The following is a 23,964-nucleotide window of genomic DNA, read 5'->3' on the forward strand; positions in this document are numbered from 1 at the left end:
CTCAGGCCAGCTTTACCTTGGAGTTCATTTCAATTCAGTCCCTGCTGCAGCATCCTTGGCATGTACCCACCCTATGGATGAATTATTCATCAACATTCCTCCTTCTCACATCTCAGCCTCCCAACTCAACACCTGCCCACCTGAGGTCTGTAATGAGTCATTGGGAACAGGTGCCTTCAGTCTGTAGTGCACAATCTAGCTCTTGATCCAACAGACAATCAGTTGTACCTCCTTCAGTTAGCAGTGTGCATTGTTTGCAGTTATGTGGGGTAAATAGGCAATAAGCATCCATTCTCGGTACTCAGTGGGAAATATGTCTAGAACATTTGAACAAAATCGCTGGCACAGAAGACACCCCAGAAGACACTTCTTCTTGAAATTCTTCAACTTTCACATAGCTATTTTAATTTTTTAAAAACTAGCAACCCAAACCAAGTGACATTAGCCATTTCACTCTTTGTTGGCTTGTTTTCAGTCTTCGCAGTTTAGAAGACACTAATTTCCTGGGAGAACCAAAGTTATACATGTAAATCTAGCCAATCAACAAGTAAGGTGAGAAATAACTGGTGAGTCTCAAAATCTTTGGGAATTATTTTGGAGGGAGAGAGAGAGAGAGAGAATGAAGGTCAGTCCATAATATCAGCGATTCCAAAACCCAAGAAGATGCTGGGTCAAGATCAAAGTCTGGAAGCAAAAACAAGAAAGCAAGGGCTCCTTCAGGTCTTTGGTCAGCAAAAATGTTCTGCCACTTAAACTGGAGAGTGTAATAAGCAGTTTTATAAGCGATCTTATAACGGCAGAGCTCATAAATAGTCTCGGTGTCACCAAGGAGGAGATATATTTCTGCATGAAAGCTAATAATGGCAAATGTTTGAAATGAATCCTCAACACATGTGACTGCCTTCTAATCTCAACTTGATCTCAGTCTTGGAGGATTTCAATGCAAATTCATTTCTTTTTTGTTCTAAGCTATGTATATGTCAGTCAAGATGCCAGTTCTACATGCATTAGACACTTGGTCTAAGCTTTGTACTGACTGATAATCAAAAACAGTGTTCTCGTGTATATGCTATTTCAGAAGGAAAAGGCAAAAATCCTATCTTATATGTTCTATTTTTAACTGAAACTGGATTACATGTTAATGTGGATTTGAAAACACTTTTCCTTCCCTAAGATCAAGAGGTTAATGGATATTAACAATTTATTTCAGTAAAATCCTTAAAATTCACATTTAATCTTACTAGGGAATTGCATTTGTGATATGTGAATGAACTTGTTGGAGTCACCACCATTAAAAGTTTTATGTAAAAAAAAAAAAAAACCCTAAAAGTATTCTGAGAAATTGATCGTGGCATGAGCAATTAATGGTGTGAGATCCTAAAAGCATCAAGAAACATCACAAACAGTGTGTTTCTATAAGGGTGTAATATCTCTAAACCAAACAGCTCAACAGGAAAAATCTCAGCTTGAAGTACTTAAATTAGATTATCTCTTGTTTCCTAAACTCTGCCATTCAACTTCATGACATTAAAATTTTTTTATCACAAGCTAAATGACTGGAATGTCCAAAATTATTTGCCTAAAATGAATACCACTTTTGTCTTTCCACTGAGACTGAGTCAGGTTTATTTCTCTCTCTAAGATGACCTGGTGTTTCTTAGCAGAACCTACGTGGATATCTACATTACTACATTTTTAGATATACCAAATGGCTTTAAAACCAGGGATGTAAGAACACATATCTGAGTAATATGAAAGAAGTGCTAAGGGATTCATTTAAAAAGTGCAATGATCAAAAAAAGGATGACTGAAAATTACAGCATGGTATATGCTTGTTGGGCAACCCAGTTCCCCCTATAGGAATGAAGAATTTATTCTCCCAGGTGCAGGCAGCCCTCATCTCTGGCTTCCAGGATTACCTCAATGGAAGATCTCTGCCTCACCGAAGGCACACCCCCTTCCCAAGGCACCCAGTATCAGGTGACTTATCAATGGAAGGTCTTACTGACCTGACTCTTTCATCCAGATGAGACATCTCAGAAGAAGGGTCATGCTATCTTCAGCTAGCTGTGGCCTCTGTTGATAATGCCTTTCAGCTCAACTTCCCTCTCTACCCAGTTCTGCTTTGACCCTTTCTCTTTCACAGGTGGAAAGGCTCTTGGAATCAGAGCTCTGCTTAATAAATGTTTGTTTCCTAATCTCCATCACAGAGTTTGTCTTTGGGGAGCCCAATCTGTACATGTGCCAGCTGAAAAGTTTGAGCAATTGACATATGTATATGGTATTTTTCGAGGTAGATACTATTATTGTCTTCACTCCACGGAGGAGAAGACTAAAGCATAAAGAGGTTAATTACCTGTCATTACTTGTTAATTCCTCGAGTTACTTGTCAAAGGTTACATCAATTTTGAGTGGCAGAGACAGGATTTAAGCTTCAACCATCTAGCCCCAGAGTTCACAATGTTAGCAACTACTCTCATTACGCAGGACACCTCATTTAGGAAAACCCACTTACCAGACAACATGAAATGAAATGAATTATGCAAACAGCTGAGTATTAAAATTGTAAAACAACTTTGATTTTCTAAATACTGATTCAAGGAATAGCAAGTATCAATGTCAAGTATAGATCTATTTTCATATCACTCCAAACTGAAACAAATGGCATATTTATCTAAAAGTTCCAAGTAGATTGCATGGGTTTACCAGATGTCCATTTGTATAAATAACAATCTAGTCTATAGAGTGGTTTTTAATAGCAACCAATGACAGATATAAAATAATATTACCTTTTTGTTTGGGGACAGTTAATCAGGGTGAATGAAAGAAAAAAAAAGGACTATTACATTTTCCTTCAGATAATTTTTTTAACTCTATCATCTGCACATGGATGTCCCCACTATTTCTCCTTCAAATTTTTTTCCTAGAACCTAAATATGATTTTTCTTTACTTTTTTCTTCTTCTGGGTATACCTGGTTCTGCAACATTTTCTCATAGTAACTGTTCATAGAATGAGGGATGATGCTCCCGCCAAAGATTTATTTCTGTAGATTCCTTTTAACATTTTTTCTTTCTTATTATGTCTGGATAATGGAGCCCCCTGGTAGGTGGCTCCCAAATGCCACTCCTCTGAACTTATTCCTAATGAGTAGTTGTAAACAGTACAACTGCCTAATTTTGGTGTTTCAAATAAGCAATCTTCCTTGAACATAATTTCTTTGATTATTTTTCTTACTTAATAAACGGTTACTTTTCAGAGGAACAAATATAAATGTATATATAAAGTCTGAAAGGGCAGATATGGAATAAAACAGAGTGGGCATGATATTTGATTGGGTTGGAAATAGAGGTGCTTAAAGAGAATTAGATAGATTTGCTCACTGCTTCATTTTCCCATATAAACAAAATCCAATGGTCTTCTATGAGCTTGTGAGCTTTAGATGTAGTAAGCGGTCTCATACCTTCATCTTTACAGACTTCAACGGCCTCTTCTGAAGCAGGGCTGGGCCCAGTTGCAGCGTTGACACCGTCTATACAGCAGAAAGAGAAACACTGCCTCAGAGTTAATACTGTCAAAATGGAGTTTCCCTGCCTGTGTCATGTCCCTCTCCACTCCACCAAGGAAGTATGAACCTGTTTAATGCTCTAATACATGGAGTGGTCTTTGAAGGGTTTAGGGTTTATGACTCTCTTTTATAATTAATGGACAGGATCCGTTAAACCAGAGCCCAATGACAACAAACTATTTTTTGGTGAAGAATAGTATTTGTTGGTCCTATTTTGCTTTGGCATTTTGCTTTTTCCCCACCTCTAGAAGAATGGTACATTTCTTTTAGTGAATGATTGTGAAGCATATCCTTGCAAGTTTCTACAAAGTGCTTTTATGTGTGTGTTTTTAAAGTTTGGTTTTTCTTAGCACAGCACTTCTGCTCTGTTATGCCAGGAGCATGTCTGATGGCTGTCAGCGGAGAGGCCCAGGAGGGGATCATTTGTAGGAAGGCACCAAAAGCCATTTGGAGATTTCACATCACCCAAACACAGAGTGGGGGCTAAGGAACTTGGAGGTCCCTCTCCCCCTCACGATGGCAATGAACCTCATCAAGTTGATCTTTCCTCTCAGTATCACAGGCACCACAATGACTCCACTCGTATCTAGCTTCCAGGATAATAGATGATTAACTAACATTAAAATAGCAGATTTAGGGGCGCCTGGGTGGCTCAGTTGGTTAAGCGACTGCCTTCGGCTCAGGTCATGATCCAGGAGTCCCTGGATCGAGTCCCGCATCGGGCTCCCTGCTCGGCAGGGAGTCTGCTTCTCCCTCTGACCCTCCCCCCTCTCATGTGCTCTCTCTCTCTCATTCTCTCTGTCAAATAAATAAATAAAATCTTTTAAAAAAATAGCAGATTTAATATATGAAGGATTATCAAAATCATTTGGAATGGTTAATATTTGACAACTGAAGAAGGGATTGAAAAGAAATATACATTCTTCATGTAGTAACAAGGTTATGGAACTCAAGAGAACTCACACACCCATGACAATTAACATTTGAAGACAAACTGCATATTTTCTAGCATCTCTTTCATTCTTAATGCATATGACTATTACTTGCAGGTTATGTCTCTATTGGAAGAGAGAATAAAATTTTTAGTAGGGGAATAATTGGAGAGGATAAATCACTTTCTTTTGGTAGGCGATAATCTCCTATAAAAAGAAAAAAAACAAACAGAAGACTATTAACCTTTCCCTGGTGTTACATCTTCCCATTTGCCCTTCCTTTCACAATACAACTCCCTAAAAGGGCTGTCTGAGTTATTGTTCTGTACTTCCTCACTTCATAGTCTCTCCATAACTCACTCCATTGGCTCCAGTACCCCTCCGAGATTCTCTGAGGGAAGATGCCAATGACTTCCCTTTGCCAAATCCAATGGTCATTTCTCTTTTCTCATCTTAGTTGATTTCTCAGTAGTATTTCACAGAGTCTTAACTCTGTTCTTTCTGAAACACTTTCTTTATTCTGTTGCTGCCTATCTGGATGTCTTGGTGTCTCAAGCCCATTATTTTCTTTATTTACATGCTCTTTCTAGTGAATCTCACCCAGAACCATGGTTTTATTTTTTAAATGTTTATTTTTTTTTTTTCAGAACCACTATTTTAAACCTCATTTACATGCCACATGAATCTCAAACCTGTTTCTCAGTCAACATCTCTCCAGAATCATCATCTAATCTATCTAACTAGCTAGCTTCTTGACATTCCATATGGCCAAATTTACCATGGAAAAACCGAACTATTAACTTTCTCAACAAAAACTATGCCTGGTGGCCAGTCTTCCAAATATTAGCAAGTGGCACCATCATCCACAAAGTTCCTGATGCTAAAAATCTGGGAGTTATCCTGGATTCCTCTTTCCCCCATACCCTACATCCAAATCCATCAGCACATCCTGTTATCTTTATGTCTGCAATATGACACATCAATCCATTTTGTCTCCATTGCCAGAAACTGTCACCATTTCTTCCTGCTATAGCCTTCTAACTGGTCTCTGGTTCTTGTGACCCACTTTTACTCACAGGCAAACTGAGCTTGTTAAAACTTCAAACCTTCCACTGGCTTCTCTTTGTAGTTCTAATAAAATCAAATATTATACAGTCAGACATTATCTGGTCCTATGATTTTTTTTAACCAAATCTTACACCATGTTCTGCCTAACGCATCATGCTCCAGCCACTCTGACCTTCTTTCTCCAACATGGTAAAATTGGTCTTGAGGCATTTGCATCACCTGGTCCCTCCATCTAGAATGCTCTTCCACCGGTGAAGAGATCCTCATTGAGATTTTATTTAATATCCCTTCCTCAGGGAGTCCTTCCCAAATCCAGCCAATGGAAAGTTGCCTTCTCAGTGTTCCTTCTACCTACCTCATTTCTCCACAAGGCTTTTATCACCATCTTGTGTGTTTTTGTTTATTGTTTATTTCTGAATTTCACCCCCCTCCCACTGCCAACCCCACCAGAATATAAGATTCAAGGAGGCAGGGACATTGTCTTTATGGTTTTCTGTTGTATCCCAGGACCCAGAACAGTGCCTGAGTTACATAGACCCTTGATATGTATTTGTGAAATGACTATTTGAAACTAATGATGTACTATGTGCTGGCTAATTGAACATGATAATAATAAAAAATGACTATTTGAGGAATATTATCTACAAACTTTGATTTGATTTGATCGTGACAGTAGTCAGAACTGTGCTGGCTTGAGATTGTGTGTTTTTCATGATGTGGAAGAGGCCTGCAGTTACATAATCAAAATTAAAGTTGGAAATCATACTGAAGATAAAGGAGGTATTTATATTTTGAAAGAACAACAGTAGGTCAAAAGGGCTTTATTGACCAGGACCTCATCTTTGATTTTTCTGCACTTGGATTAAGGAGGCTATGAAATGAGCCAGAGCAGATATAACCATGTATATTGACAACAGACCAGATCAGAGATGAATCCTGCCATGACTTGGGCCAGCCAGTGGGCTCACTTGGAAGAGGAAGAGGAGCCCCTCAGGGGTGCATTCAGGACTATTCTTTACCTTGAGAGGTAAACATACTGCGATGATAATGCTATCAATCCAAGGGGTGCAGAAGAGGACTGAAGCCCCACCACTCTCTGCTGACAGGTGATCCCAAATCCAAAAAGAAACCACCTGTTCTCAACTTACTAGCTAAAAAAGGATGAATAAACAAAACACAGGCAGATCTGTACGTGTGTGCATGTGTGTGTGTGTGAACAAGGGTGGGAAAAAATCTATGCTGATAGAGATAGTTGGGGACAGAACAGTGAGGGAATAAAACCTGTGAAATCTCACCATTCAGAGAATGGCCTCAGCTGTCAGCAGTTAGTTGACTAATACTTGTCAGTGGCAAACAGTGAAAACAGTGACAGCTTCTCACATAAGACTCATCTTCCACTGTGCATAATGATGTGTGGGTTGGGCACTGGGGTGGGGTGGGGAGTGGATAACAACAGTCTGCTGTATCAGAAACTCATTTCATTGCAAGGACTACATTTCGGCCAAGGGAGCCAGCTGACCCAGCGGCAACTACACAAGGTCCTTGCTGCTTTGCTTCAGTGCTTTCTCTGATTGGCCTTCTTCAATTCCATCTTCCAGGTTAATAATAAAAGATTCCAGTTCTCTAGCAAAAGTTCCAAGGTTAATGTAGGAAGTTTTCAGTGAAAAACTTATCACACTACTGGTTGATTTCCAAGAGCTCAGCATATGGCCCAGGATGTGACTGGAACACATCAGATGGAGTCCACTGTTTCAAAAACGCGCCTCTGTGGGGCTCATTAGGACTTGGAGACTAAAGGAAAGAAGGATATTTTGATTTGGGTGGTGGTGTTGATAACGGCATAACTGTGCCTATTGGCCTTTTAAAGGAGAGCATGCCTGAGGACACGTTTACAAATGGGTAAGAAGAGATGAGAAGCTAAAGACTCTTCTGAGTCTTAACTGCTACTTCACCTAAAGGTATTCCATTCAGAATCTACAGTAGAGAATCTGTAAACATCCAATGAACACATCTGTTCTTAGGGAACAGAGGAGATGTCAGGAAGGCTTTGGATCTCACTTTAGGTCTGGTTGTGAGGTAACCAGGTTCCATGACACTGTCTCCTACCACACGTAAAGAAACAACCAGAAACACAGCTCTTCAAAGTTCAATGCAAAGTAGTAAAGAACATTCTACTTCTCATGGAGGGAAAGCCTCTAATTTATTTACTTTAAACATTTTCATTTTATTCTCCCAAAACTAAATCTGCTAATTTTGACCTGTCCTGAGGTAGCCAAGTTCTGAGTTGGCACTTCCAACCTCTGCCCATTGTTCTTAGAGCATTTCTAAGCAAAGTGTTGTTGCACAGAAGAAAAATGGAATTGGTGAATGAGGAATGAGAATGCACCCTTCTGACCGGAAGCGTTGTTTTCCAGTGGGACTGGTGGCTTCCTGAGGGAGACCTAAATGAATACTGCAGTCAACCTGGTGAAAAGCTATAACATGTCTAGAAAACAACATTTGAGTAAAGTTATTGTTCACCTCTGTGGATGAGGCCTAGGAGACTCCTCAAAAGAAATCTGAGCCCACCTGCTTCTTGGCTCTGCCCTTCCATTTCTTCTGTACTTTGTTTTTCCTCTGGACCGTTCTCATCTTTCAAGAAAACCACAGAGGGGGGAAAAATACATCAAGTCAATTTATGAAATAGCTCTTTAGGGCTAATATGCAGCACTGAAATTAATTGTAACCAATGTAGCATGACTCCCAAAGCAAGGCAGAAAGATGAATCAGAGGCATGAAACAGAGAAATTACCTATATAAATAGGTACATTTATACTTGTCCCTTCTCACCTGATTTGCTTGATGAAATGTTGTACCACAGTAAACAAAATTCACTCAGCACTCCTACAACATTTCTCTCCTTGCACAGCATTTCCCAAAATGCAGTACTGATCTTAATTCGAATCTGCTTTTCTCCCTTGACTCAAGCAATATGCACCGTGTAAGTAAATTTGCTTGATTAAGTTTCTATGACTTCTTTTCCTGTTTGATATATGTTGCAAAAAATATCTATTTTTACCTAGCTTACACATGACAGTCTAACACATCTATGCTATGAAATATTTTGTCTTGAACAGACTATGTTGGTCAAGTATACACCACAGTACATAACTCCTTGAAAAACAAATCACTGGGCAGGGGCAGTGATGGTTGTATACTAGAAACTGGTTAACATTTTCTTTTGGCATAAAATGTGTAATATATACCAGTGGATTGATGGGTAGAAGAAAATAAACTTCTCAAAGGCAAATAAAGGCAGGATTTTCTACCTCATTGCTGAGAGAGTTTCCAAATCTCTTCGTTTGGAAAAAAAATTTTTTTAAAGATTTTATTTATTTGACAGAGAGAGACACATTGAGAGAGGGAACACAAGCAGGGGGAGTATGAGAAGGAGAAGCAGGCTTCCTGCTGAGCAGAGAGCCCAACTCAGGGCTCGATCCCAGGACCCTGGGATCATGACCTGAGCTGAAGGCAGACGCTTAACGACTGAGCCACCCAGGGGCCCCTGGAAAATTTTTTAAAAAGAAAAATTTATATAAAGACACAGGAATGAAACATAAAACATGTCAAGGACAGAAAACAGAAGCAGAAGTGACTGACATATATTACTATGGGTTAAAGATGGCCGCAGATCCTTTGTCTCTCAATAAGTGGAATCTAGCTCTCCTCTCCTCGAATCTGGACTGGTTCCGTGACTAGATCAATGAAATGTGGAAATGATGTTCTGGGACCTCTAAGTCAAGGCTTCAGAGGGCTAGCAGCTTCTACCTTCTCCCTCTGGGAAGCCAGTCACCACGTTGTAGAGATGCTCAGGCTAGCCGACCAAGAGAGAGGCACACAGAAAGAGAGAAGTGCCATATGATGAAGCACCGAGGGGCTGGACACGTGGGGGGTCCTTCTGCACCTTCCACCCGAGCCCAACTGCCCGCCGCACACAGCCAAACCATGACCTCAGCCAATGCCACAAGGAGCTGAAGAATCACCCGGCTGAGCCCTTTGAAAAGTCCTGACCCATCACCAGGCTCAGATCACTTAACTTTGTGTTGCTTGAGTGCCTTGACCCACCATCCATTACTACTACTATGAGCTCTTAATCCAGAGGCAAGAGGATGGGGAATCCTCCCTAGAGGAGGACTCAAATAGTAGAGCTTAAACAATAGCCTTAGAAGCAATGGGGGAAACATTTCACCAAGGATCTGAAAAAGAACGAACTGAAGAGAGTTGCAGATGGGAAAACATTTCGAATTGACTTGAATGAAAGAAAAAGTTTATAATGGAGTGACATAGATAGATAGGAAGATGATAGATAAATAAGAGTGGCATTCTGAAGTAGGGAAGAAATGCTACCAATGACTACATAAGTATGTGTACAGTTCCCTCTGCCCAACAGCTGTGCTATTTGTCCTGGGGGATACAGTCTAACTTTTAACAGGAGGACCCGAGGCAGCTGAGCAGCTACCTACGTCCGATGTTCTAAATGGCATATTTACATTACCGCTTAATGGTTTAACATTTGCTCTGTTCTTGTTCTCCAAGCAGACGACGGCATTGGCTTTTGCTCTGGGAAGGAAACAGCCATCCTTGCTGCACCTGCTCCCTTCACAAGGCTAAGTGGGTGCTACCGCATGTGTTAAAAACATAGGTCAGTATTTTCCCCCCTTCCTCCCACCAAATGGAGTCAGAATCAAGCAAGAGGAATCTACCAGCTTTTCTGTCTCCCCCAGCGGACAGTCTTTTACTGAGATTTCACAATAGGCTTGAAGTCTGCAGTGACAGGCTGCCTTTAAAATTAGTCTGGTTACCACATCTCCTATAGAGTGAAAAGCCTTCTTGTGGTGAGAGGAAGGTAAGAAGGGAAAGAGAAACAACAATTAAGTGACAGGAAGGTGAGGAGTTGGTTCTAGCAGTTTGAAATGCATGAGAAGGACATTTCTGGTCAGACCCCCAAATCCAGCTTTATAACAATAAAAACCAGTCTGTTTTCCTAAGGTTTCACGCCTGGGTTTTTAGCCCTATGCATATGCATGCTGTCCCACTCCCTAACACAGCCACCCGAGCGGCATGATTTTGGCTCTTACTTTGAGCCTTGATTGCAGGATCCACTTGCAGTATTTCTTCCCTTAAGAAGAAAACTCAAGAAACAGTTGGTATGTTTATTACTGAGTAAGTGCATTCCAGAAAAATTCTGGGTTTGCCCTTTGAGTAACGTGCCTTCGGATGACAAGGTTTAGGTACGTTGCTTTCATCCATCTCCAGACAGTGCATCCTCAGAGCCAGCAGGGGGGGCCAGTGTAGAAGTCTCGCTTTCTAAGCAAGCATTCTCCGGCAATTGGATTAACATTCATTTCACTCTTTCAGGACATTTTGGCTGGCTTATAACTTTCCATCCATTTAAAATGCCTCAGATGAGTGGGTTCTTACTGAAACAGTGGTCTTCCACTGGTAGGGAAAAAAATCCCATTACACAGTTACCGGTAAGTATTTATTTGATAAGGACAAGATTTCCTTTTCATCAGCCTTGTCTGTCTAGCTATCTTCACAGGAAGCCCATAAACAATAAAAAGTTAAGTAGAGTGGTGAATATAAACTTGTGGTTTTTAGAAGGGATTTAAAAGGCTTAAATGTGAAGAAATATGGGGAAGTGACAGGCAATTTTGTTAGCTTAAAAAATGTCACGCAGAAGCTAAATTCTCATAGTTAGTATGACTTTAAGATCTCATATTTATTTCAGATAATAAATTGCCATAGCATTCATGGTGGGAGTCACATAACATTTTATTTTCTCATGCCAAAAAGCACAGTAACCTGTGAGCATTCTAGTTGTTGCATAATTTTTTGTTTCTCTAGTATTCGTATCCTGCTCTCCACTCTTTCAACCCATATTTATTGAGCATGTACTATATGTAAGGATATTTCAGGAATTTTATAGAAATAAAAATAAGAGACTCCTGCTGTCAACTGAATTCATGGAGGCAGTAGGAATGCATCATTTGTTGGATGATGACAAGAACATAATCCATGTTTATTTCTATATAAAAGAGATGTATACAAGGGCAAACTCTCAATGGCATGGCCACAGGTTGCTATCCTGATAGGTGTGGTTCTTTTTGTGAACTGTGCATGGGAAGAGAAAGGGGAAGTGAATCCGAGCAAATCCATCCCTGCTAGCCCCGCTACCGGGGAAACAACCTGATGTGTCCTACCTGTTCATGTATTAATACTCTTTCTTATAGAGGTGCTGACATTTCCAAGCATAGATGAAGCATATGCCGTTGAAATACAGTGGTTTGCAGATTAGATTATTGGTCCCAATTATTCAGTCCCCTGTAATGGATTGTATGGTTAGTGTTCTCCCACTGTGGGCAGAGAATCCGTCCCAACCCACTGATGTTGGACTTGACCAAGTTGCCTGATTTAGCAAGTGAAATATTAGTGGACACAATGTGAGAAAAAGGCTTAACTGTGCTGCATAATTGGACTTGGTGCCTGTGCCCCTGACATTTGCCATGACAAGAAGATGGCCCTATAGCTACTGGTTTAAAAAGGATGAGAGATACGTGGAGCAGACTTGAACCCAAGGTATGATCTGGAGCCAAGCCCAGGCAAGTCACAGTTTGAAACAGAACTGCCCAGCGGAACCCAGCCTACATCAGCTGAATGATAGTCAACTTGCAAACCTGTGAACATGAGAATAAATATTTTTGTTGTAAGGGGCCATATTTGGGGGTCATTTGTTACACAGTATTATCATGGCAACAGCTGATTAATACAAGTGGTATATTTATTTTTCTCAGGTCAGGAAGGCTCAACTTTTTGTTTTTTTTTTTTAAGTTAATCCTCTTTTATTTATAAAGAATTCAGTTTTTAATTTTATATTTTGGCAAAGTTGTAAGTCCTCTCTGAAAGGGAGGACCTTATTCTTGCTGTGGTGTTCTCAGCACCCTGCACAGTGCCTAAGTTCATTGGGGCTCCATAAATGCTTGTCAAGGGATTAAAAAAGAAACTTCATTTCTCCCTAAACAGTAATTATTATTAATTATTTTGCTTGAACTGTATTTCAGTTCTCAATGTAGAAAAGGTATGTTATCTATCTGAGCCTCTGGTTGAACCTCATTAAATTGTGGGTTTGTTTTGAAATGTCAAGTGTCTTTGATTACAAGTAACGGTTCCTAAAAATCCAACGTGGTGATGGCTAGGGAGCATAGGTAACTAGAGTTCATCTGCTCTCACCACCGCCTAGGTCCAGCCTCCTTTCCCCTCTCTGCCCTGCATTTGACAGTAGCTTCAGTTCTTCTCCTCCAGATCTGTTCTCAACCTAGAGGCCAGACAGTTTATTTTCAAATGTAAGTCAGATCATACCATTTCCCTGCTCAACTGTTGCTCAAATGCAACAAGGCTCTGTGTGGTGGAGACCACTGTGGTTTTCCCACTCTGACATTTTTCTAGAAGCCTCCCATGCACTCTGCTCCAGTCATACTGGCTGGTCTCCAAGGGTCTCTTCTCCTCTGGTCTTTCTATTGCCTGTCCCCTCTGCCTGAAGGGCTTCCAGATCCTTCAAGTCTTGGCTCAAAATGTCTCCTTTTCAATGAGGTTTATGCTGAGCACTCCACTTAAAATTACAACATCTCCCCACCCCTACACCCTCCATCCTCCTTTTCTGGATTTACCATCTTCTAATATATAATGTAGGTAGGTATTCTATTCATTGTTTATGTATATCTGCTCCCACTTGAAGGTAAGCTCCACCAACACAAGGATGTTTGTTTGCCTCATTGCCTGAGGTCTCCTAAGTACCCAGAATGAATACCTGATAGATGCTCAATAAATATTTGTGAATTAATGAAATACGCTCTTTCCTGACCTGGCCTTGCATGGCTAGTTGACAAATTAATCAGGAAAAAAAGGGGGAAATTATCTCCTCTTCCAAGATCATTAGGTCACTTACAAAATTTAAGGTTCATATATCATGTAGGGTGGCATTTTTCAAGGAAGGTGCCCCAGACACAGAACCCAGGTTCTTGTTACAATACCCCTATCACCATTTTTTCTTTTTACTGGAAGAGTCACATTAGAGAAGGAATCCCTTATTACAATTCAGTTATCCAGGCTAATAACTTAGGACCTCCTAGGGAGGTGGTGGAGCACACAGAGCCCATTTGGGGAAATGCTTGCTTTCCTGGCTGCCAGTACCAATTCTACTCAAAACAAATACTATTATAACCATGCCTCATTCAGAGAGGCTGTGTAAGATCCATGGTTGGTCTTCAGTTATAGGACAGAGAAGACAATCATCTTGTTCCTATTTCTTTTTTTTAAAAAAAAGTTTTATTTATTTATTTTAGAGGAAGAGAGAGAGAGAGAGATCATGCTTAGAGGCGCAGGGAGAGAGAGGGAAGAGAGAAGCAGACTCCCCACTGAGTGCGAAGCCCGACGTGGGGCTCGATACCCCAATGACCCATGAGATCATGACCTGAGCCGAAATCAAGAGTTGGCTGCTTAACCAGCTGAGCCACCCAGGTGCTCCAGTCCTATTTTTTTTCTAAGAATGTCCCCAAACAGCATACTTCTCCATGTAGAGGGAAGAGGAAATAATTGAACCTGTTATTTTTAAAGCAGACATGTCTGTTAAGGGAGACCCAAGTGTAATACAAGTTCAATGAAAGGAACACATGAGACTATAGTGTGCAACTGTCCCCTCCATCTATTTTGTATGATGGTGAGTGTCAAGTGTTCAATAAGAAATTCAACCAATACCTGCTGGATGATTGAACTCTATAGCATTTCTACAACGAAGGTATGACCCTGGCACACCTAAACTTGCCATGACATAACTTGGTATAAAAATAGCACAAGGCAATGTACCAGAGAGCTATTTTCAATATCACACACATCCTCTTAATAGATAACATACGGTTCTCCCATATGGTGTGTTAATACGAATACTTTTACCCTGATATGGTTTGCTTTTAATCCAAGGATTTCCAAGTACTTTACAAACACTATTCATTAGCACAGTCTTCCCGGGGGAAGTTGCAATGCCTCGCAGAGATACAAAGCATCCTGCATATAATCAATAACCATTAAGGAATGACAATAATAAGAAATACATTAATGTGGACTTTTTTTTTTAATAGATTAGGAAACAAACAAATGGGAATTAAGCCATTTTCCCAAAGTCTTCTGATGACCACTGTGCAACTGAGGCTACAAATCAACTTATGCTGATGCTTATGGTTATTCTACCAGTTGACCTACATTGGTGAATTGACCATAAATTATACTGGTTTTCAGGTGTGCACATAAGCTTGTGTCTACACCAAAACTGGGAAAATTATGACCAAAATAAACTTAGCCTAATAGCATTACAATGGGATTTCTTTGCTCTCTCTCTCTCAAACAAAACAACAATTGCACTTTCTATTAACTTTAAGCCCTAAGGTTAAATTTCCTTCTAAAAACTCTTTCTCCCTATTGTCATTTATGCTTCTAAATCAAGAAAACTGGTGTGCCTACACATTTGTTTAAAACAGGCACACATTGTGCTCTCTGCAGATGTTAAAACAGAACTGGCAAGATGAAACAATTTCACTTTTTTGTTGAAGAGAAAGGATATAAAGATGTTCTTTGAATAGAAGAATCATTCCATAAATAAATTCAAAAGCTGCTCGATTTGCCATCAATTAATGTTTGGTGGGTACCTACAAAGTTGAAGATGGTGGAGAGAAAATAAACTTGGCTATGAGGAAGACAGAAGCCTTTCCTTTTGGGAGTTGATGGAAGAAAGCTGGACAGAGTGGTTTCACCAGCTGTATCACTTGCTCAAGGCGAAATTGAGGCTGGAGGAAATTATTCAGAGAAAAATAAGAGATTTTTATCTTACATATGTAGATCTGAATAAGTATCGGTCATTTGAGCTGACTTAAATGAGGAAGTGCTTCAATTCTCCACTTGCTTTGCTCTTGTGGCTCTCTGGGAAGCCAGTGTTGGAGAATGTGCACATGTTGAGAGCAGGTGTCTCTCAGGGAGGACACAGTTCAGTATACATAGGTTTGATTGTAGGCAGTCCCACATGGTTGTGGGAAGTAAAAGCCTTTGTCTTTGTGTTTCTACCATTTTTCTCCCTTTAACATAGTTGTTCCTTCAGTGTTGATACAGGCTATTTTAAGTGGTGAAAATAAAAATTTTACCATGCTGCTTTGGGATTTTGAAGTTTAGGAAGAAGGCAATGTGTGGGTTTTCCATGATTCAAAATGAACTTTTTATAAAAAGGTGCCCTCATTCAAATTATAACCCTATAGACGATAAAATTTGACCACTCCTCCTAAGCTTACTAACAATATAAAAACAGCAGGGTAATATATGTGTTTTATCTGTCTTTAAAAACTGCAGAATTCCAGTAATGATTTCGTTTAACCCAATGTTTACTTACTAGCTATTTGACATTATTGTACCAGAATAAATTTCAACATGAAATTTATTTTACACAAAAATAATTTATAAGTGCAGAAATCAAACTCATGGAAATGTGGCACATCCAAATTGAGATGTGCTGTAAATGTCAAATACACACCCTCTTTTAAGGACAGCACAAAACAATGTACAATATCTCATTAACAATTTTTATATTGATTACATGTTAAAATGCAACACTTTGGCTATATGGGTTAAATAAAATATAGAGTTAAAATTAATGGTGCCTGTTTCTCTTAGTTTTGTTTTTTTTTAACATTTCTTCTCAAAAATGTAAAGTTACACAAGCATCTGTGACTCATGTTGTATTTCTATTAGGGGGGCTGCTCTAGAGCTGACTAGTGAGGAAGGGGGCTGCAGAGCTCATAGTCCATTGGAGCAGGTGGATGTTGAGGCTGAAGCTGTCAAATCCCCACCCCGTCCCTCTTCATTCACCAATGGCCTCTCCTCGTGAACACCTGTGGCACTCTGCCTTAGGGATTTTTCTAGTTTCAATAAGATGCTTGTCCTATGCAGCCAATTTGGAAGCAGCCCCCAACCAGTGATGGACAGAATAAGGTAATTAATACTTGCCTTTATTCCCCTTGAGTGGGACAACTCTGGGGCACATCCCACAGAATTCCCCTGCAGGACCCAGTCCCAACAGCCCACAGGATAACCTGCCTGTTCATGAACCTGTTTCCTTCCTTTCCCTGTCTCAATTCCCTACCTCCTCCTGGTGCTTCCTGGATCATTCTCCAAATCAAACACTTACCCTTGAATCCTTACCTTAACATGGGGGACCTGATCTAAGATATTCTTAAACCAAATAATTACACAAACATATATCCCCAATCGTGGTAAGTGCTAATGGAGGGAAGTGCAGTTTGCCGAGAGGACTTCTATCTAACAAGTCATCAGAGGGGACTTCTCTGTGCAAAGGGTATTTGAGCTGATAAGTTTAAGGCATTTATTATGTGAAATTAATTGGTAGAAATTAATGAATCAAAAAGGGAGAGATAGGTGAATTTTCCAGATAGAGTGAAGAGCATGTCCATGGGACCTGTTGTGGGAAAGACCACGGCATCCTTGAAGACTTGAGGGTGGCCAATGGGGCTGGAGTAGAGAGTGAGGGTCATGAAAGGGGCCTACAGGGAAGATATCCAGGCAAATGGAGTAGGATGAGTTGATGGGACAGGGAATGTTCCAAAGGTTGGGGAACAAGAGCTAGAGGAGAGAGTGAGCATGTCTATTTGGAGAGTCACAGTGATTTAGTTCTGCAGGACCATTGAAAACAAAGGGAGTGGAGCAAGGAGAGAAGCCAGAAGAAGAACAAGTGGTTATGGGATAAAGGACTTTGTACACACTCTTACTAAGGAGGGAGATGCTTTCATGAAGGGTGGTAGGGATTCCTGGTTTCTCTCTTACCTGGCTGCTTTGTGGGGCCTGGATTGATTGGGGTGGGGAAAGGGGGGGGCGATAAGTGACCCACATGGAACTAAGTAAAATACTCCAGATAAGAGATGGTGGATGTCTGAGATAAAGGGGTGGAAGGTGAAAACAGAGAGAATAGGATGGATTGAGGGGATAGTCAAGGGGTAGAATCAACTGGCTTTGGTGAGTGGTTGGATGGAGGTGATGCTTTGGTGAATGGTTGGATGGAGGTGGTCGATGGAGGTGAGGAGATAGTGATGGAGTGTTGCATGGAGGCCTCTACTGTAAAAGCTCTGAATTATCCCATGTAACACTCATAACAACTTTGTGGTACAGATACAGTAAATAGTCTATTTTATAGGTGAAGAAATGATTTTGGATAGTTTAAATAACTCTTCTGAAGGTCCCATAGCTAGTAGGAAGTAGAAACAGGATTTGAGCCTTGGTCATCTGCTTCCAATGTGAAATCTGTTGATCACCATGCTATCATGCTACCTGGAATCTCATTCACATATATGGCCTGGGAAAATTGGAGCTGGGAAGTAATTACTGATCCTGGGAATGAAGGAAGTCATGTTGGTTTAGGGGGCCCAGGACACATCTTATGCAGTTGAGATGTTTCAGTAGAAAGGAAGGGAAATCAAATAGATGGGAAGGAAAAATAGACCAGTAGAAAATAGACCTCTAAAATGGTATCTAGAAAGTTTGTATAAGATTTTTTTAAAAGAAGTAAAGCACTTTGCTTTTACAAAAGACCTACATTAGCACCTATTTTCAATAACCAAAAGAAATCTGCAGAGGATTTTCACTTTTATGAAATGGTAATTGCTTCTTTGCTTTGAGACACTTTGGCTTACAAAAGGTTTCACAGGAAACTTCTACATTCAGACAGAGAGGGAAACCTGTAATGGTCATTAAAAAAAAAAAATATATATATATATATGTATATATAGTTATGCTACTTGCTGAAATTCTGGTTAGCTTTCTGTTTGTTTTCTTTTGTGATTTTGTCTGGTCTGCAATAGTCGCTTCCAATATCTGCTCCCTTTATGTCACAAGTAGGACACTATCTTACTGTAAGCCCTCCTGCCAGTCAAGCAAAAAGACTCTAGCCTCCTTTATCCCATTTCTGCATCCATTCTGTGATTTCCAGGCCTATCATACTTCCTCCTTCTCCTACATGTGTCTAGTACTGTCATTACTTCTTTCCCATCAAGCCATGATTTAAGAGGGCTGTCATTTTCAATGTAGTATAAATTACTTGTATTTAATAATTAAACCATCACCTCTCCCAAGACTACTGATAACACTCTAATTATCTCGTATTCTTAACTGTAATGCCAGTTCCAGAATTACTATACTGAGTGACAAGACTTCCTGGTCTTCAATTTAAGTACCCCCAAATTTCTACTCGGCATCTTTCAAAAAGAGTTATTGGGGTCTCACCTCACTTGGAACAAATAAAGTTCTGTGTATTTTTTGATGGTTATTATGTTCTCTTCCCAATGGTACCTGTTTTTCCCTTGTCCTGGGGTGATCCCTGCTGGCAATGGATCGTATCCTTGAGATGATAATCACATACTTAACAGTAACCAACCAGAAGCAATTAGTCCACAGACTCAAGGACTAGGGAAAAATTGCCTAGGGTGGCTGATGTTATTTTAGACAAGTAAATATCAGAAGCCCCATCGAAAGACGAACAGGAACATCTGTTTCCCCTCTCCTGATGGCAGAGCAGGCCACAGACAATGGATTATTGCCAGTATGCACAATGCTGTAGACATAAAGCAACACATGAATCCCTAGCTGTGCAGTATTCTGTAATGTGCTTTGTTCTCTCTGCCAAATTGGTCAATTTGCGGAAGTCTGCCTTATCTGATGCACTTTTCTGGATAACTCTAAAGGCATTCCAGTTGTCTCCTTTCCATAGAAATATGTTTGGCTCAATATATATATTTACGTGATCAATGAAAAGAGAAATCTCTACAAGTGATTGCAAGCATTCAAAATGAGGATCATTTTGCCCAGTGGACATTGGCCTTTTTCCTCTCATGGGTTCTAGGGATAGCCTTTTTATTTCACTGTAATATAGTTGACAGACAATATTATACTAGTTTCATGTGTACAACATAGTGATTTGACAATCATATACATCACAAAATGCTCACCATGATAAGTGTAGTTACCATCTGTCAGCATACAAACTTATTACAGTTAGGGACGGTCATGTACTATGTAGAGCCCCTTTCCACTTAAACTAATGGAACCCCATGAAGAAGGAGTGGATGTAGCAGGGCGCAGCAGACAGAGACAGTTCGATGGGGGAGGGATGATGGAATGCTACCAATAAGGAAGATCACAGGAGAAATTCTCACAGTAATGGCTTGAGAAAGGTTTCTGGGACTTTCTATTTTCTTGGCAGTTTGCTTATGAGAATAAATTACTCCACCTCTCCCAGCTCTCACGACAAATGTCAGATGATCCTGGGCTTTGTGGAACAAATTTCCTCCTTTTATCTCAGGAGACCTGTAGCTTCTAGAAGTGTCAAAATGGCCTTGAGGTATTTATTTATTCATTTAAGTCCTGGTGACATACATTGTTATATTAGTTTCAGGTCTAAGACATTGTGATTTGACATTTATTTACATTACAAAATGCTCACCATGCTATGTGTAGTTATCATCTGTCACCATACAAAGTTATGTGAATGTTTCCTTCAGAAAACCCCTGAAATAACAGTATTGTAATGAATGCTGCCTTGTGATTCCAAATGTCAATCAGAACATGTCAAAATACACCAAAAGTTCTTTCAATCGGGCGCCTGGGTGGCTCAGTTGGTTAAGCGACTGCCTTCAGCTCAGGTCATGATCCTGGAGTCCCGGGATCGAGTCCCGCATCGGGCTCCCTGCTCGGCAGGGAGTCTGCTTCTCCCTCTGACCCTCCTCCCCCTCATGCTCTCTGTCTCTCATTCTCTCTGTCTCAAATAAATAAATAAATAAAATCTTTAAAAAAAAAAAAAAAAAAAAAAAAGTTCTTTCAATCACCTGACAATGGTCTGGACAAATACTCAAATACATGCATATACTTCTTGAACCATTTAAATGAATGGCAAGTGAATAATTTCTTCTAATACTGGTTAGTAAATGTGTGATTAGAAGAATTTACAATAACAATTACAGGGAGAAACATTATGTATGCATAATGAAAGATGACCCTCCAAAGCTATCCTACTAAGGCTAATTAAATTATGATTTTGGTCTGTTTTAATTACAACTAATAATGAGTTCTACAGGGTAATCTCTACGAGGGTGAAACAAGGACTTAAGACTGCAGTTATTATGATCAGGAAGCAGAGATCTCTAGCTGATTCATTGCTGCTTGTAAGAACTTCATTCACAGAGCAAACTCCCCACTCTTGTGAGTGTTCGTCACGTTTTCATGTATGGTTTTCACGTAGTGCCTTAGGTTAGCAGTGTTTAGTGGTACAAGTCTGGGCAGAATAGTAAAATAAGAAAGCTACACTACTTATCTGGGGCTATCTGAAACATTAAATATGATGAACAGCTTTTAATATCTCCCTTTGGCTTTTTTTTTCCTTTTTGCCTCTTCTAGTACGAATTCATTAATCATATATATATATGTTAACACATTAACCTTTGTTGACTCAGGGGCTAAGTAATACATTTTTACTAATGCTATGGTAAAATTAAAATACAGACTTGTTTTCTTTTTTTAAGAATTCTCATCCAAGGATTTAGATTCCAGTTGCTGCTGCTGAAACCATAGGAGGCTTTTTTTTTTGGTGTGTTCAATGTCATTCATGAGGCATGCAGATATGAGAGAAAACAGTGGAGACACAAAAGTCAAAGTCTGAGACTGGATTAATTTTCCCCATTAAAAGCCAGATCTGACACAAATTCCCTACATGTCACCATTGCTGGATAAAGCCCTTGTGGTGCCAATATTTAGTGAGCGGTGAGGAATACTTACTGGCAGTCCATACATTTTTCACTCTGCTTGTTGGAGAAGGTTATTGTTATTCACATGATGGATAGAAACACAAAATGAGTTCTCTGAGAGACCATAGCCCTGGAGGTCCATAATTTTCCTCTGACAGGACCACATTAGTCATTTTAGTGACTCAATTTTTGAACCTGTTTCTGTCTCCCTGAAGGAAGGAGAGAAATCCTATGTAAAATGTATCCAACCTGAAAAGAGAACTTTCAGCATTTTACCTCAAGTAAGATAAATTAGAGACATGGAAAGGAGTTCTGCTATCACGGCTGGGTGGTGTGGAGAAGCACATCTAAATATTTCCCGAGGACACAATAAGCGTCTTTCTAGGACGGTTTTAGAGCAGGGGTCAGCAAACTCTGGCCCACAGGCCTGTTTTTTCGTACAGCCTGCATGCTAAGAATGGTTTTTACATTTTAAAAGGGTTGTAATAAAAACAAAGAAAAATATGCGACACAGACCATATGTGGCCTGTGGAGACAAAAATTTTTCCCATCTGGTCCTTCACAGAAGTGTGCTGACTCCTGTTTTAGAGCAACCTAATGAAATAAATAGTGGGAGATGACTCAGCCTACAAAACCATGCATCTAAATGCCTTGTGGAGGGGCGATTACCTATGTGGTGTAGGAATTGGCTTGACCCATTATGAAGATAACCCTCCACTACTCCTGTCCACCAAAGACATCACTTTCTGCAAGGAAGCAAAGCCCATGTCTCTGACATGTTCTTGCTGATTCCAAGACTGCAGATGGTACTGGAAAGGCCTTTTGACTTGCACATGAGTTTAAGTCAATAAAAGGATTTAATATTTGAGGGGGTCCCAAAAAATCCAAGGGCAGAGACACAGCGAGGACGTAGAAGGTCTTAGAATAAGAAACAAGAAGACCATTTGGGGTTAGGGTGGTTTTAAAAACATGCCCACAAATTCTTAGATCCTTCTCTTTTCTAGAGGTGGAGCTTAATGGAAAGCTCCCCTTGACTGTGTGATGGATTTAGGGACTTGCCTAATTAACAGAATATGGTAGCAGTAATAGTCTGTCACTTTTGAGATTAGGTTATAAAAGGACTGCCACTTCCATAGTGAACGTGCTCTTACTCTCTTGGGTCACTTGCTCTGGAGGAAGCCAGCCGCCATGCCATGAGGATACAGATCAGCCTATGGAGAGGCTGACACGGTAAGGAACTGAGGTCTCTTGGCACCAGTCAGCAAGAAGTACCTAGAGCCAGCCTGCCCCAAGAGAGGATGTGTGCTGGATGGTGTGGTGAGTATATGGGGACACTGAGCTGAGTAGGGGCCATAAATATGATGTTACATAGGTTTATACCACCTTCAGTCAGCTGTGGGGATGAAGGACCCACCAGGGGTTGAGTCAGTTTTAATGTATTTTTGTCCTTTTCCTTTTGCAGTCAACTTTTGTCTTCACAGATTGTACCTCTTCATGATCCAGCCCCGTCCCTCGAATCCTTCCTCTCTTGTGGAAGCTGATTTTAGTTTCTAAGTCCAGAACAATGGGTTTCCTTCCAAGAAATATTGCCTATAGAGAATCTCCTTCTAGCAATTTAAGCTGTTCATCCCTGGTATACTCCCTTGTCTTTTTCTCCTCCACTCCCCTCCATACTTACCTCCTTGTTCTTCTACTGCCCAGTTCCTCTTCTAGCCAGTACCTATTTTCCCTGCCCTGTGCACTTTGGGACATCACTGGTGGCAGACAGCATCCCAACCTGCCTCCCTCCCATCCCCACACCCCTATACCTTTAGTTCAAGGAGCCATGGGTATGAAGTGCCACTCCTCGAGATCTGATCAAGCCCTCTCATGTGTACAAAGGAGAGAACTGAAACTTACATAAGAAAGTTTCAGGAACCATCCCAGTTGACACTTGGCATCAGAATGTGTAACAGTTGGTTTGACCAACATTTATTTTCCATTAATTGAACACTTAATGTGATACTGTGATATAATGAGAAATACATATTTGGTCTTTGTCTCAGAGCTCCTAAAACCCCTATAATTTCCTGAGTGATAGAGGTGATAAGAACATTTTTTATTAATAATAATAAGCCCCTTTCAACCTTACTTGATTTTTGCTAATAGGGCCACTCTTGGTGGGCTCTCATATAACTTTTAGGATGGGGCTAGTTGTCAGAGAACTCAACCATGTGATTAGAGTGTTGAAATTTCAGCCCCACCCCTGACCTCTGGGGAGGGGAGAGGGACTAGAGATTGAGTCTGTCACCAATGGCCAATGATTTAATCAACCCTGCCTATGTTACAGAACCTCTGTAAAAACTCCAAGACAATGGGGTTTTGACAGGTTGGTGAACACATTCACAAGCTAGGATGTGGTGCACCCCAACTCCACAGAAGGTCCTGTGCTCAGGACCCTTTTGGACCGCACTCTATGTACCTCTTCATCTGGCTGTTCATTTGTGTCCTTTGTAAGATCCTTTATCATAAACCAG

At 40.3% G+C, this 23,964-nt stretch overlaps 1 protein-coding gene across 1 annotated transcript in view; it reads right to left on the reverse strand.

Moving 5' to 3' along the window:
* Positions 1-23,964, reverse strand: part of MACROD2 (mono-ADP ribosylhydrolase 2) — a 2,055,604-nt gene that overhangs the window by 95,671 nt on the left and 1,935,969 nt on the right. Inside the window, exons 11-12 of the mRNA XM_021700726.1 lie at positions 8,136-8,198; positions 3,463-3,531 (exon numbers count right to left, since the gene is read on the reverse strand). Of these exons, the coding sequence (XP_021556401.1) occupies positions 3,463-3,531; positions 8,136-8,198 (132 nt within the window). The remainder of the gene's footprint in view (positions 1-3,462; positions 3,532-8,135; positions 8,199-23,964) is intronic.

This window comes from Neomonachus schauinslandi, chromosome 10, assembly GCF_002201575.2.
Source record: "Neomonachus schauinslandi chromosome 10, ASM220157v2, whole genome shotgun sequence".
In the NCBI taxonomy this organism is placed as follows: domain Eukaryota; kingdom Metazoa; phylum Chordata; class Mammalia; order Carnivora; family Phocidae; genus Neomonachus; species Neomonachus schauinslandi.